General features: G+C 38.2%; 1 protein-coding gene across 6 annotated transcripts in view; it reads right to left on the bottom strand.

Moving 5' to 3' along the window:
* DGKI (diacylglycerol kinase iota) overlaps positions 1–15893 on the bottom strand; it is a 216614-nt gene that overhangs the window by 71394 nt on the left and 129327 nt on the right. For all 6 annotated transcript variants that reach the window (XM_051784753.1, XM_051784752.1, XM_051784747.1 and 3 more), the window contains one exon: positions 5746–5846. In XM_051784753.1, the coding sequence (XP_051640713.1) occupies positions 5746–5846 (101 nt within the window). The remainder of the gene's footprint in view (positions 1–5745; positions 5847–15893) is intronic.

The raw sequence follows: 15893 nt of genomic DNA, 5'->3' as shown, positions 1-15893 counted from the left end.
CTAAGCCATGTGTCTCTTCAGATCCCTTTTGCTTATTATACTGAGAAAAACCTAATTCTCCCTATATGTGTTGGCTGCTAGTTTTTTTAGCGCTAGCAGTCCACCTCTAAAATCCTCACATGTCAGGAGGTAAAACATGGTGGAGGCTATCAGATTAAACCAGACCAGGTTTGAGAAGGCACTCATCCCCTCCAGGCTCCCAGTGACTTCTCCAGTACCCTGCTAAACAAAGGAAGAAACTGTCCAAATCAAAGGAAGAGAGAACCTGTCCCAAACACCACACGAAAAGGAACAGGTTATAGAAAGAAAACTCTGAAGAGCTGGGAATTGAAACTGGCAGAGGGAATGGATATTGTGACTAAGAGCTGACAGCACAGATCTGGATGAACAATGAATAAAGATTTAGGATTAAAAAAAAGAACAGGAACCTGAAATGTGAGGTCTACAGAAACAGACTAAGACAGGCAGGAAGGATGTGTGTGGGATGAGATATCCAAAGGGCACAACCAGGACTGAAAAGGTAAGAGGAAATCAAATCAGAAAACCAATAAGGAAACAGGAAAGTAAAACAGGACAGAAAAGCCTCACAGAAAAGTCTGTACCAAGAAGACAAACTACGGCATGGTTTCCTGTAAAGTCTTAAATGGAAATTAATATTCTTGATTCTCCCCACTCCTCTAGGCTAAATATAAAATTATATCTATTTGGAATACTGCCCATCTCTTCTAGTCTAAAGGAAGGCAGAGGACTATAATGAACATAGATATGCCCTGTGAGGTGTCAAGACAAGGTAGATTTAGATTAGATATTAGGAAGAAATTCTTTACAATGACGGTGGTAAGACATTGGAATGGGTTGCCCAGAGAAGTGGTGGATGGAAAGTGGTGGCTCAGAGAAGTGGAACCCTGGGGGAGTTCAATGGCAGGGGCTTTAAGCAGCCTGGTCTAATGGAAGGTGTCCCTGCCCATGACAGGGGGTTGGAACTTGATGATCTTTAAAGATCCCTTCCTGCCTTATTCATTCTATGATTCTATAACTCAGTGATATGAGATTTCAATGATTTGGGTTTACTCCTTCCCCCAACCCCAGGCAATAACAGAGTTTCCAATATTTAACTCACAACTGACTTCTAATCCTCTTGGTTTCATCTTGCTGGGTGGCTTTAAGCAATCCACCCAACCTCTTTCAATTTCAGATCTTACTAAATCACTGTGGCAAAAAATGCATTATTTAGCTAATGTCTACACAACACATTGACAAAACAAAGCTGTTAGAGCAAGGCAGTGACTTTTAAGCAGAGTGAAGGTAATGGTGTCTTTTACAAAGCTTCTACAGATAAGCCACAATGCATCCTAAGAACTCCTGGCCAATAAATGGCCCTTGGTCTTTCCTTTACAGGAGGGAAGAGGATTGTAGCTGCACAACTCAGCTAAACCTATCCAGCTCAAAGTTGCTTCTCAATACAAGCACATTTCCTTCATGGCTCATCAGGAAGTCTGCTGCTCCCTGCTGCCCTTTATATTATATACTCAGGATATAAATACCAAGTCCTAAGTGTTGACCTTTTCTTACTTAGCTAGTTGTTCAAAATCACATGGAATAGTCTCCAAATTACCTTGACCTGTCATATCCCTGAGCTTTAAAGAGTCAGAATAACTTCGATAGCTCAGGTATTCTAAGTGCATTCCTGGTATGAGGAAGCTACAGTATCACTATACACGTACACATCCCAAATGACTCACAAGCTGTCACTCCACGTACGCCCACGTGTCTGATAAGAACTCCTAGGATGACCCCAAAACCCTTAGATAACCCACAGAAACTAAAGGCAGAGACACATGCATTATAGACATCTAGCTGGTATAATCAAAGAGACAAGAATTTGAGGTTAACATCACATCATGTTACAGCATCTCACACACATACAAAACAGGGAGACTGCAGAGAAAAGCACTGTTAGATTATAGATAGTCCAATTGTTATACAAATGGAACTGACACTGGCATCACCCAGATTGGGTATGATTCCTCCTTAATCTTAGTGGTATTGAGGAAACTAAGATGGTTCTCTATGGTTAGGGCATACACAACAAGTTAAGGTCAGTAAAGACTGACATATTCTATTAAAAAACACCACAACTCTTCAGTTACAGCTGATGGTGAGTTATTTCACTACTGCATTTTCATGGCACAAATCTGAAATGGTGTTGGTGGGAAGGATTAAGAAGTGTTGAAGACCTCTTGGTCACTAGCTGGTTTATCGTTTGTTTGCTGTTAACTAATTTTTTTTTAAATAATTAGTTTCTGTATATACCTCCATTGTCAGGAACTTCTTAGTACCATTTGAAAGGAGAAAATAGGGTTTCAAACATAAAGTTTTAGCTGTTTTAAAAATAACTCCATTGTTCACCCTCACTGCAGCTTGGGATCACACTTTCCTGCTATGACAGGAAACCAGAGAGAGTGCACAGAAAATATGCAGGCAAGAGAGACAGAATTAAAATCTGTCCACCTAGAAACATCAGCCCATCTCACTTTTTGAATATGCTAATGGTGGTTATGGTCATGTAATGTACAACTCTCATATTGGGCAGAGGTGGTGAAGCTTGTGACTAGAGTGACAAGTGCTTGGGACACATATAGGAAAGTGTTAGAGAAGACAACTTCATCTGCAGTGAAGAACATTACAACATAACTGAAATGCCAACATATACTCCTTTCTTAAAATGGTGCACAGAAACATTCATCCCTCCTCTCTGAAGGATCAATAAGCATCCTCTGCACCATCATCAATCACCCCACCGACAATAGTAAGATGTTGACAGAAAAAAGAATGGAGGAGAAAAGAAGGAGCAAGAGGAGAGAAGAAAGGGACAATTCAGAAACAGCATCTTGGTTAAATGCCAGCTGCACTGACAAGAAAAGTAGAAAACAAGAGAAGGAGAATGAGCTAAGGACAGTCATGCCCTTCAGAGGACAAAATGACATTCTTTAATTGCTTGGGAGGCTTTCAAAATGAGATGTCTACCTCCAGTAGAGTGAAGATTAATCTTCATGGAACAGTTTGTATGACAAACTGTTATATGTCAGGAAGTGTAATTTTAGGTGAAGATAGATTCAAATCAGTATTTCAAGGAAACAAGGGGAGTGAAATATATTTATTGTGAGTTAAAATGATCCAGATTAGTACACTGAAGTCAAAGCTTTGAAAACCCTATTATGGAGACATGTAACAGGCAAAAACCATAATAGCTTCTTTGCTATTTTTCCTTCAGGGATAACTTTTTATTAACTGGTTTCCTTTTCCTATTCAGATTGCTGAGGGATTCTGATTTGGTTCTCAAATTATTTAGGGAGGTAAAAGTGCTTTTAATCCTTGTGGACAGAGGATGAGTATTAAGTACAGTTTTCTGGCATTCAGTTGTAGGTATTCTGCCAAAGCCTGAACAAGTATCTAAACTTGAGTCTCTTGCAAGCATCTAGTGGGACAGACATATACACAAGAGCTACAGTCATGTTGAAAGAAGCCAGTGCCTCTTCAGTAACAGGCCTTGTAGAAACAATTCCCCAGTAAAGCTTCCAAGAAACAACTTTTCCAATATCAACGTTCTGGAATTTTGCTAGTACAAACAATTCCTCCACACACCCACTCACTCATCCCTTTCTTTAGTAAAGAAAGGAGAGCCATTTCTCCTCTCTCAGCACTTCCCATCTCCCCCTTTAGCCAAGTAACTTTTAGTGTCAATGCTCCATGAAATGATTTGATGAGGAGAACATAGCAGGTTTATTTCATATAAGTATTTAGCATCTGAGAGAGTGAGGTAGCACCAATCCATAGACATGTAACCAGAAAGCCATTTAAAATTTATCCAGTTTTCTATTTCAGAAATACAATTAAAATGGCTATCCAATCTTGTTAAATAGAAGATCTACATGGTTTTCCAGCTTCCTCATAAAAACTCATATAATCCTCTAGTATAACCATGCAGCTTCCAGAAAAGATGTAAGGAGTTTGATGTAAGTCACAGGAAAACTCAGATGTTAAGTCTGTAATCACTGAACCACCAGGATTTTCCATTTTTTACTTCATGGAATCCCAGGAACTGACTAGAATATTTAAAACTGTCCAGCTATGTTATATTATCAAGCTGGCCGTGCAGTAACTTGAAAGAGAGACAAAAGGATTTAATGGCAAATGACCTACCAATGTCCAAAAGCAATCATTTTATCTCTTGACAGAGACATCTGCTTTTTTTAATGATAACCTCTTAAGCACACACCCAGTAAGTGATGAAATGTGTATAAAATCTAAAACTACATCTCAGAGGTGCTAGATCAGTCACATTTTTTTTATAATGTTATCATTATGAATTTTGTCAGGTGACAAATAACATAAATATATATTTACCACTGCAGTGAAAAAGTGTAATAAGTTGTGTATTTTGTGTCAGAACATGTAATGGCTCTTAAGGACCTAATATACAGTAACTACAGACACAGATAACTTACATCCATAGTAAGGATAGGTGATGATAGTTCCCCTCAAATGAGAAACCACAGGAAGGACAACCAAATGAACCAGACTCTGTCCAACAGAGTAGGAGAAATGTGTGTTCAATGTGGCCTGAAAACTATTCAAGGTCAAACTCTCAATTTAAGCTTGAAGCAATTACCCCTCCAGTGAAGCACAATCCTTAATCTGTTAAAATTCTTTTCAGTCCAGTGATAAAGGCTTTGATTGCTTTAACTATGACCAAAATCCACTAACAGAAACTTCAGTAAAGGCTGTCAGGACCTATATTAAAATTTAAGCCATTTCAATTCTTTTGTTGTAAGGAGAGACAGTGAACTGAGAGAATAAAGAAGGGTGGGACTAGAAGAGTGAAATGGAAATAGTTTAACTATCTTCCAACAATAAGATAAGCAAACCAATTAAAAGGATTGTCATCCTGTAATTATCAGAGTGCTCTGTATTACAGAGGGAGCTGAAGCTTTCTTGCACAACAAACAGTCATGCTTGTAATTTAATATGAATAATGAGCCAGATGCATGAAAAAGGCTATTAAATGGTTATCACAAGAAGCCCTGTCCCTCATTGATTAATGAGTCTGTGTGTCACCAAGGAAAGGAACTTCATTTTTAAGTGCAGATTGTCATCATCAATGTTGCCAAAGCAACTGCTGTCTGCTTTTGACTTACCTCTGAACATGGCAATTAAACCATTACATGAGGAAACAAAACAGTGATTATTCTCTTATATGGAAAACCGAAGGCTGTTAACAAGTAAGGGTCTGGAGAAGCCCTTCACTGGGGAAGATCTGTTCCCCAAGATAAATGCATCATAGTTCCCCAACTCAGTTTGAAATCTGATGCTAATCATAAAATCTGGAATGTTTTCATCCACTAGAAATCAAGCAGAATCAACAGAAAAACATAAATAAAAACAAATGTGTGTGAAAAACACTTATTTTACAGTAAATAGAATCAACTTGCAAAGGCATAGGAAAGTAAGAAAGCAGCCGGAATCTCTATACATGACCTTTACAGAGACTATTTATATAGAGAGAATACATATACAGAGATAGATGAACATACACTCTACATGACTCATCCAAACATGTATGCTTGACTCTGTGTTTGGGGGTTTTTGTTGTTATTTTTGGGGTGGGGTTTCTTTTTGGTCCATGTATGATTTACACAGAATGTTCTACCAAAAGGAGCTACAATGTGGCTTCGTCCAACTTACAAGCTTCCCGGAGTTTTTCCTTGTCGTAATGTAGCCCCTCGTATTCTTGTAAATTAATCCTGTTCACTCTGATCCGCAGGCGATCTGGGATGGAATGAGGACTGCAAGAAAAAAAGAAAGCTGCTTAGACAAAGTGTTCCCTGGAAGAGCAAATGAAAACAGGATATGAAGTGATTTTAATTTTCTCTGAAAGAAGAAAGAGAGCAAGCCTCTTCAAAACTGGGCCAATTCTTCACAGGCCCATCCCTGCATTTAAAATTTTGACTTTCCAGTGCACAATAACTTAGACATTACACCTTCAATAATAAGCAAGATCAAGAAGCCTATTTGCTGGTTGTGTGATGTGAAGTTGTAAAAGATTTTCTGAGTTGTCTCATCTCTCTATAACTGCCCCTTCCCTTTCCAGTTTGTCTTTGTGTACATCCCTAGGGCCCTACCACAGCCAGTAGATCTGCCAACCCAAAGTTCAAGACATAGAAAAACCTGTGTCCTGAAATGCTTTCTTTTTTTATTCCATGCTGGTTTCTACCATATCATAACCTGTTATTTAATTTTTTAAGTTTTGCTGAATGTTATGCAAATTAATGGTTACATTTGCATTTTCCATTTTTAAAGAAAGACTGTGTATTACAGTTCACATAGCAAATGTCTGTCCTAGAGGAACTGACCCCCAGGTCAGTTAAAAGTAGATTACTTGTTCCTTCCACCAAAAGACTGTCTGTATTCTCTGTTTTAATCTAGTTAGTAGAATTCTGCCTATGGTAATACTGACTAATACACACTACTTTTTGAAAGTCAAAATACTGCATGCTGTCATAAATTTGCTTCTTTCTTTGTCTCATTTTTAAAATACTTAATGTACAGCATTTGCACTGTAGTGCACGACAAGGCACATCTCACAAATGTCCCCTTTTTTTCCCTTTCTAAACTGAAGAGTAATTTTCTTATTGACTAGAAAATACTAAAGACTTAACAAAACACACGGTTTGTGGCCACCTCTTGGTAGAGCCACTGGGATTACAATTAGCAATTATTTCAGAGTTAACTGTTGCATGTTTTCTGTTGGTATAAATGATTCTGTCATAGCTGGACAGATGAAAACAAAGATTAAAGATCAAGTCCCAGTTAAGAAGCTCTATTGTCACAAGTACTCTGCCTAAAAAGTGATAAAGGATAATGAATTTAGGTTGCCTCCAAAATGGAGTTTAAGACAACATGCTAGGAGTAGCTGCACTGAAGAAATTCCCATTCTGAACATGAGTTTCTATATTAGTGAGGAAAATTAGCTTAAGACACAGGAACAATAGCCTAGAAGAAATGACAAATGCTTAAGAATGGCAGCAAGACTGACAGAAGTATATAGGTTATCCAATGTTTTCCCTCTGCTGACTGACAGGGACTATTGTGTCAAAGTGCCCCAAGATATCAGCAAACTGTCCATATTTAAAATTTTGCAGTTCAATGACAAATGGTTTGGTTGGGAACTTCCAGCACAGCTTTAGGAGGAAGCTTTATAACTCAGGTGCAATCACGTCATCCTACAGAATATCGCTCTCCACCTGCAGTCTCTACAGCTGTCTCAGCAACCAAGACATGAGTGTCTGCACATGGAGGAGAGAGGTACACCGATGGAAGAAGAACATAATTACACTTTGACTGACGCATTTTTTTCCTTTTCTTTTTCAAACAAGTTTATATGTCACATTGCTAGCTGAGAAGTGAACATGGTCTAAGGAACTATAATCCCTTTCAAATTTTATAAAATACAAGTTTCAAATATGAAAATGATAAGATACTGAATTTTAGCCAAGAAAATATAATAACATGCTTAATTCAGAAATCATAGAAATTTAAGTGCATAGTCTTTTTCTGAGGGGAGAAAAGAAATAATGCACTGCATGCAATAGGGTTCATGAAAATGACAGACTGACAGCTCTGAAAAGTGAAGTCTTTTATGCACTGGTACAACACAGGACAAAGCTTTGAACTCAGCTGGGAGGAAAAAGGATGGGCAAACAGGAGAATTCAGCTACTTCTGTTGTAACACTAAACCACGTTACAAAGAGAGACATCCTTGCTATGCACTGAATGAAGCTCAGTATAAACCTAACACCAAAAAACTTTCTCAAACTGCTGCTTCTCCTGAAACTGGAACCAAATCTGTACTGGTTTTGAGTAACCCGAGTTTGAGCTCTATGCTTTCCAATCCACCAGCTCAGAATAACTGCTTGACCAAAAGTTGATACTCCTGTGCAGGAATTACCCCATCACAGGGACTGTTTGCCATACAAACCTTCCCATGATGTGTACATTTGCATAGAGGCATTTAAGTTGGTTCCTCAGTGAATCCAACATACTTGCTGGAGTGGCTGGAATTCCTTTGCACTCTTCATCAGGTGCTCTCCTGCTAACCTGTGAACCCTCTCTGGGCTTCCACTGCTGGCACAGACATCAAACTGGTATAGATTGAGATTCCCCTCCCCAGCAACTTCAGTTTAAGGCCCTCCTCACCAGATTGCTAAGCCTATGACCAAAAATGTTCTTCCAGTTCAGTAGACCAGGTTTCTTCAAGAAACTTTCATGGTCTAAGCAGCCAAACTACTCTGAAAGCTGTGGGAAAATACTAAAAAAACTGTGTTAAACTAATTATGGTAGAGCTTTTTGCTTTTCAGTTTCTAAGCACTGGTTCAAAGGTGAACTTTCTTTGCAAACATTTTCAATTAATTAGTGGTAGACTAATGTCCTATCACAATTGGCCTCATTTCAAACCGGCCTCATCATCACAGTGGATAATCTGGATATTTTGTGAAAGCAGAGCAGGAAAAAAAGACAGGGAAACAACGATTTCTCCAAGTCTATGTTTGGAACCATTATAACAAGGTGAAGGAATGATCACGTTTATCCCCAGTCAGTGCTTAAGAAGACCTGTAAAAAGGGGAGGGATGTTAAGCCTCAGACTAACATCTGCCAAACTTTGGTAAATTGCCATCTGTGTCCCTTCATCCTACCTGTGAGAACAGGATAATGTTTAGACACCAAGGGGAGAGAAAGCCAACACTGACTTCTGTAGATATGCTGACTCACTACCTAATGTCATGTAAGGAAGACAAAAAAATGTTATTTCCTAGCTTGAAGATGATAGCAACCTATTGCATGTGCAGCATCACCTTCCAAGTCAAATTAGTCCTTTCACCTGAAGTGAGCAAGTCTTTTTTCTTTGCTTGGAACTGGAAGAAGAAAAATATCTAAAATGAAGAGCAAATCTAAAATATTTTTGTTGTTCCAGGAACCACACAGAGACACTCCAAAAAGAACCTTATAACTAGAAAATATTGAAGAGAATACCACCCATGCTTTTGTAAAAAGTATAATTTTTGGTATATCAGTGCATTGTATACCTCAGAATTTGCTTCTGTAGAAACAATAAGCACACATTCTTAAATGTAATGCATTTCCTGAGGAGAAATAGGACCAGGTCCAGTGTAGGAGGGCAGTCAACTGGCAAGTTCTGAGTTTGTTATTCTCCCATTTCTCCCTCCTGTTCACCCCATTTTTATAAAGACAGGATAAAACTACTACATAAGCAAGTTGTGTGATAAAACATACAACTGGAGAGAAACAGATCTTGGCCTTTCATACATTTGAAAAATTTAGTTATCATAATCATAACAACGTAACCTTGGAAATAGGAGTTTTCTATGGAAAATAAACTATTATCAGAAATAACAATGCCAAGAGCTCTTTCTACAGGGTAGAGATTTTATACTCTTAGTTATGTTCAATCACAAGTAATATATTCATAATACAAATATATGTATATGCATATATACACAACCCTAAAAATACATATATTGACACACATACACAAAAGAGACATTTATCCAGTAACTGAAGTTTGATGGTTTTGTTCATGAGTTATTTGCAAATACTATTTGCTCTGTTAGAATACAGGTTTTGGTTGACATTATATTATGTCTCAATAAATTTTATTACCTATTCATTATAATTTTGTCTCTAAAATTTACTATGTGAATATTCATTTCTTATGCTATCAGACTGGCAATTGACACCAGGGGATATTGTCCTCATCATCCAAACTAATTAACTCATTCATTCACAGATTTCATGAGCTCCATACGAAGTTCTATTTAATGCAGCTGAGCAAAACACCTCCACTATCAATACTTCTGTAGTCTTTGCAGATACTGCATAATATTATTATACAAATTGATCAATTTGTCTTGTTCAGACATATTCGGTATATTCAGAAACCATAAAGATTAAATACATAAGCAAATCCATGGAAAAGCAAATAACAGGGTGATGAATGTCACCAAAAGCAAACACTAGTACAATATTAATAGAAATGGATGTTTCTGAATACTGTGTAAAACAACTTGCTCAACTGTAAGGAGAGGAAGAAAAGCTTTCCAGATAGAGTAGCAATTTTGAAATAAATGTGGGGAGATTATTTCACTGCAATTCAACCTAAAATATTTTAACTATTTATACCTATTATTTTTCAAAATGGTGTATTACATAGTCAATGAAAAGTAAATCGAAGTACAGATGAATGAATTCCACTAATCTGATTAAGAACCCCCTTCCACAAGCACATCAATCCATGGAATTAAATCCTAAATGTCATTTGTCCCATGAGGATATAAATAAAGAGTGGGGTCAATTGAAACATTCTGCTCATTCATGTTGACTAGTTATAACAGTTTCATTTAAACACAAAGCTAATTATGAATCTTCTCAAATCAGGAGCTAGATAGGCTAGTTTATCATATTGAATTTTATTTGATGATCTCATGACTGGCATGAACCAGAAGTGCACATTCAGGGCATTATTAAATAACAATCCAAATGAGGCTTGTAGAAAAGCTATACATGTTAATTAGTTGGAACAATTTCTGGAAGATTATACTGAGTTGTCATGAGGTCCTCTCAAAATTGTTCCACTTGCATCCTAAAAATTATGTAATTTCGGCAATGGAAAAATATTTTCTTTCCTTTTTTTAGCTACAAAATGACAGTATAGTACAAAGAAATCGAATCTCTTCCTATCAGAAAAGTGGCATTTGACTTTTTCACAAGAATACAGAAGATTGCCTGGATATTGGATCATTCCCATTGTAAGGAAAAGGGTATGCTTTCTGGAAAATCTTAAAACTTATAAACATTAATTACTATACACAGTTGATTTGATTTTATTGGGTTTTAAGTCTACTTTTTTGTGAGAAAACATCTATTCCATGGTACACTGGGTTGCTCACGACAATCAGAGCCATTGTTTTTCTAGAGACACATCTCAAAAATTCAAAATCATGCTAGATAAACTGTTTGTAAGGTGAAGTAATTTTTAACACCACCCACCCACCTGCTGGAAACTGCTTATCAAAGAAATGGTATGCTTACTTTCTCTTCTATACCTGAACTATAGCATTTTGGGGGTTCTAGACATGTTACCATCATCAACATCACACCCCCACCCCTCACCACCGGGAAAAAAAAACAAACCAAAACAAAAAAAACAACCTTAAAGAAACAGACCTTTGCATGAAAAAATGAGAAGGGTTCATTTTTTAAAAATCCCTTTCACTTCAGCATTTGTGGTTCAAACCCACAGAAGCAAAGCCACATGCACCTATTCTGAGATTACCAGCAGAACCTGATCTGCTTCCATTCACCAAGAAAACACAGCCGGCTTTTGATGAAGCTGTGACTTCCTCCTCTCACCCCTATTAATCATCCAGCAACAAGTGAGAGGATGCCAGACAACTCATATGGAGCACAGTTGGTTTTCCTAAGAAACATGCTTCTGTCTCTAGTCACCCAGGGAACAATACAGGCAGAGCAAGCTTTGGGTCCTGCCCAAGCTTGGCACTCCTGCACAACAACCTGGCTACACTTCTGCCATGCCACCAGGTTGATTTAACTTGGAAGACAGACTTCTAAATTATACATGCCCCAATCTCTGTATCAATTATTTATGAAGCCAGTGAACCATTTCTTATGCTTTGTGTCTCCATAGAGAAATGAAATAATAAGAATAAACAGTCCAACGACTCTACAGAATTCAGTGACAAATTTTTGACAGATCTTCAAGAATACAGCCCACACCAGCCTACACATATACAGGTTTTAGCATGATTCAGTAAGCAGAAATGGAAGTCTTCTACTTCCCCTCCCATACAAGAAATACTTTAGTAAAAAAGAATCACACACTTTTGAAGTATCTCTGCAGTGGCAGATTAATGAATTACCTACCTCCTAAAGAAAAAACATGTAGAATCAATTAAATGTTCTAGTGCTTAGAGCAATTGGAAAACAGAAAGCTGTAGCCAGAAGAGAAAAAGAAATTTACCTTACTTTTGAAATCATATTGGTAGAGCTTGGAAATGATACATTAAAATTAAGCATGTTTCTGACAGTATTTATCTACTTAAAACATAAGAACTGCCACAGGGTAGAATCATCCAGTCTCTTCTGTGGACAAATTTCAGTGCTTCAAAAAAGTTCACTACTGTTTTAGGGTAAAGTTCTTGCTAAGCTCTTTACCTAAAAAAATACCCCTAAAATTATAAGCTCCACCACATATTTTTTTATTTCATTTGGGAACCTGAGCTAGACAAGCTACCAGGTTGTGGGATGCTGGGTTGAAGGGCAGTGCATTTGATACCCACCCCCAACCTGCTTTTAATGATGATCAACAACTATTAAACTAATATAATAAACACTTATAACAACTTTGTTTCAGTGTGCTCTGTTCAGATCTGTTGCTACCTCAACCCTTTGAGACCCTCATTAGGTGCCAAAACCAGGCTGTTGTGGTCTAATCCTAGCCAGCAATTACATACCATGCAGCTGCTCACTCCTTCCCTCTACCTGCTCTTCCCTTGGTTGGGAGTATTGGAAAGAAAAGGTAAACCTCGTGGTTAAGAATTTAATAATTGAAACAAAATAGAATTATTATTATTATTATTATCATCATCATCATCATCATCATTATTATTATTATTATTATTATTATTATTATTATTTTAATGGTAATGAGGGAGAGAGAGAGAGAGAGAGAGAAATGAACCCAAGAGAAAGAGGTGATGCACTACAGTTGCTCACCAGCCAGCCCATCCCTGACCAGCAGTCAGATCCCTTCGGATTAACTCCCCCAGTTAAATCCTAATTGTCATTTGTCCCATGAGGATGTAAATAAAGATTGGGGTCAACTGAAACATTCTGTTCATTCATGCTGATCACTTATAACACTTTCATTTAAACACAAACCTAAATATGAATATTTATAGACTGGGCATGACCTTCTATGATGTGGAATATCCCTCTGGCCAGTTTGTGTCAGCTGGCCTGGTCATGCTCCCTCCCAGCTTTCTGTGCAGCTCCTCACTAGCAGAGCATGGGATACTGAAAAGTCCTTTACTTGGGGTAAACACTATTTAGCAACAGTCAAAACATTATTCTCATCCTAAATCCAAAAAGCTGCTCTGTACCAGCTACTAGGGAGAAACTTAGCTCTATCCCAGCCAAAACCTGGACATAAGTGTCATGCTAGACAAGCCAGGTTAGCCCAACTGTACTAAATCCTTTTGCACTTTCTTACCTCACACTTACTTCACCAAATGCTTGAGCACTTTGCTCTGTAAGGACTAGACCCACACAGACACTTAAACACATGCTGAAGTTCCAGATGGAATCCCAGTACTTGCTTTTCTTCTCCTGCATGCTAGATGTTCTCTTGCATTTTACCCTTCCAAGCACAATGGATTCTCCAACAGTAATAATCCCATTAGACAGAATCATAGAATATTTGGGGTTGGAAGGGACCTTAAAGATCAATTATTTCCAACCCCCTTGCCATGGGCAGGGACACCTTTCACTAGATGACGTTGCTCAGAGCTCCATCTAACCTGGCCTTGAACATTTCCCGGGATGGGAAATTTCTCTGGGCAACCTGTTCCAGTGCCTCAGAACTCTTACAGTAAAGAATTTCTTCCTTATATCTAATCTAAACCTACTCTCTCTCACTTTGAAACCAACCCACCTTGTTCTGTCACTACATGCTCTTATAAATAGTCCCTCTCCATCTTTCTTTTAGGCTTCTTTCAAGTACTGGAAGGATGCAATTAGGTCACCCTTCTCTTCTTCAGGTTGAACAATCCCATTTCTCTCAGCCTTTCCTCATAGGAGAGGTGCACTGTCCCTCTACTCATCTTGGTGGCCCTCCTCTGGACTCATTCCAACAGGTCAATGTCATTCCTGTGCTGGGGACCTCAGAGTGCAGAATCCACCCCCTCATCCTTCTGGCCACGCTGCTTTTGATGCAGCCCAGGATGCAGTTGGCTTTCTGGGTTGCCAGAGCACGTTTCCAGCTCATATCCAGAAACCCACATGCTAAATTGGAAAAACTGATGAAGAAAAGATGAGACTCAATTCTCTATAAAGCATGTAATGAAAAAGAAGGAAGATATATATAAGCATTTTCATCCTCAATTATGCATTTGGAGAACAGCTCATGGTCTAACACTTCCTCCCTTACATCTTGTCTCCTACTGTTCTTTAATAGACTCTCATTCTATAGACAGCATCCATGTTCAACCTGAGAAAGTAGATTCTTTTTGGCATTTGGATCTCTATCTAAAAGCAAAAATATTATTTCCTATTACCCTTTTGCTGTTCACACAGGTTTTATATGTATACTGTGCTGCAACCATTACCCTGTAAACTCTATTAAAGGAGTTGTATTTACCAATGTAGTGATATGTCTATTTTCATTTATACAGATTTTGTAATTAAAAAAATAATCACAGCCTACCCACAGTGCTTATTCCACTTGTAAAAGGACTATAGGAGCTATGCAAGTCAATTATGTTTTATTTTTAAATGGTAATTTTTTTTTTCAGTGTTCCTTTACGTCAACCACACAACACAAATGTGCATCTCCTCATTTCTGAATATCCAGCTGGAAAATGCAGGTCTTTACCTTCCTTTTAAAAGACCCTCGATTAAAAATACAACATTTGTATTTCCTTATGCACCTTGTATAAACATTTGCAAAGGATCACACTACACTTCTACTGTCTCTGCAACAAAGACCATATATACCTAATAATTTTGGCTGCTCAAATTCCCATGCATCTCCTGCTGCAGAAATCCTGAAATTTATCTAAGACAGGCTATATCCACCTCCAGGTCTCAGCAGAATCTGCCCTGCTGTTCAGTACTAGCAGGAACTCAGATTCATTCTATGTTGTTCAACACAGAAACAAAGGAATATTTGAATCTCAAAGCCATCATAATTCAAAGCAAATTTCCCTGATACCTCATAGGTTCTTATTTTAATTTGCCAGACACATTAATTGGCAGCCACAGTGCAGCAGTATGTTTCATCTATTTTTACAGATTTTAAGATATAGTACATCTTTGACTTCCAAATTAATTTGGGGCTCACAAGTCTCTCTCTCTCCCTGCTTTATCCTGACAGCTGATATCAAATGAGACATTCAAATGAAGAGTACCAAAATTTGGAGGTCATTTTCCAAGGGATATCCCTCAGCCTAGAGACAATACCTGTTCTCCCAGACCCCCAGTTTAATGTTCTGTGTAAGCAATAAGGGTTATCTCAACTTTTTTCTAGAGGTTTGTTTAGATACTGAATTGATGAGACACAGTTGGTTTTATTACATTATGCTCCTCAGCAGAGTACAGCAAATATGATCCTGGGACAAGGCACACCAAATTGGAAATCTTTCCTTGTTTACAAAATAACAATGAGGAACTTGCAGCTTTCAGAGGACCACAGCATGGCTGAAGCTGGAAGAGACCTCTGGAGGTCATCTGATGAAACCCATGCTCAAGTAGGGCCACCAAGAGCAGGCTGCCCACGACCACATCCAGGCAGGCTTTGCATACCTCTAAGGATGGAGATTCCACAACCTTTCTTGGCAATCTGTGCCAGTGCTCTGTCAACCTTACAGTAAAAAGCATTTTTCCTCATGTTCAGAGAAAACCTCCTGTGTTGGATGGAAAAGCTCTCAACTCAACTGTTTCCAGGGATGGTGCCTGGCACTTAACTTCAGACCTGCCTGTTGCTATGGATTTCTGGTGAGTTGGACTAATGGCTGAACCCG

This window comes from Manacus candei, unplaced genomic scaffold, assembly GCF_025592945.1.
Source record: "Manacus candei isolate 608988 ecotype Guabito, Panama unplaced genomic scaffold, ASM2559294v1 h1tg000018l, whole genome shotgun sequence".
Taxonomy (NCBI): Eukaryota; Metazoa; Chordata; class Aves; order Passeriformes; family Pipridae; genus Manacus; species Manacus candei.
This window is presented reverse-complemented; position numbering and strand designations above follow the sequence as displayed.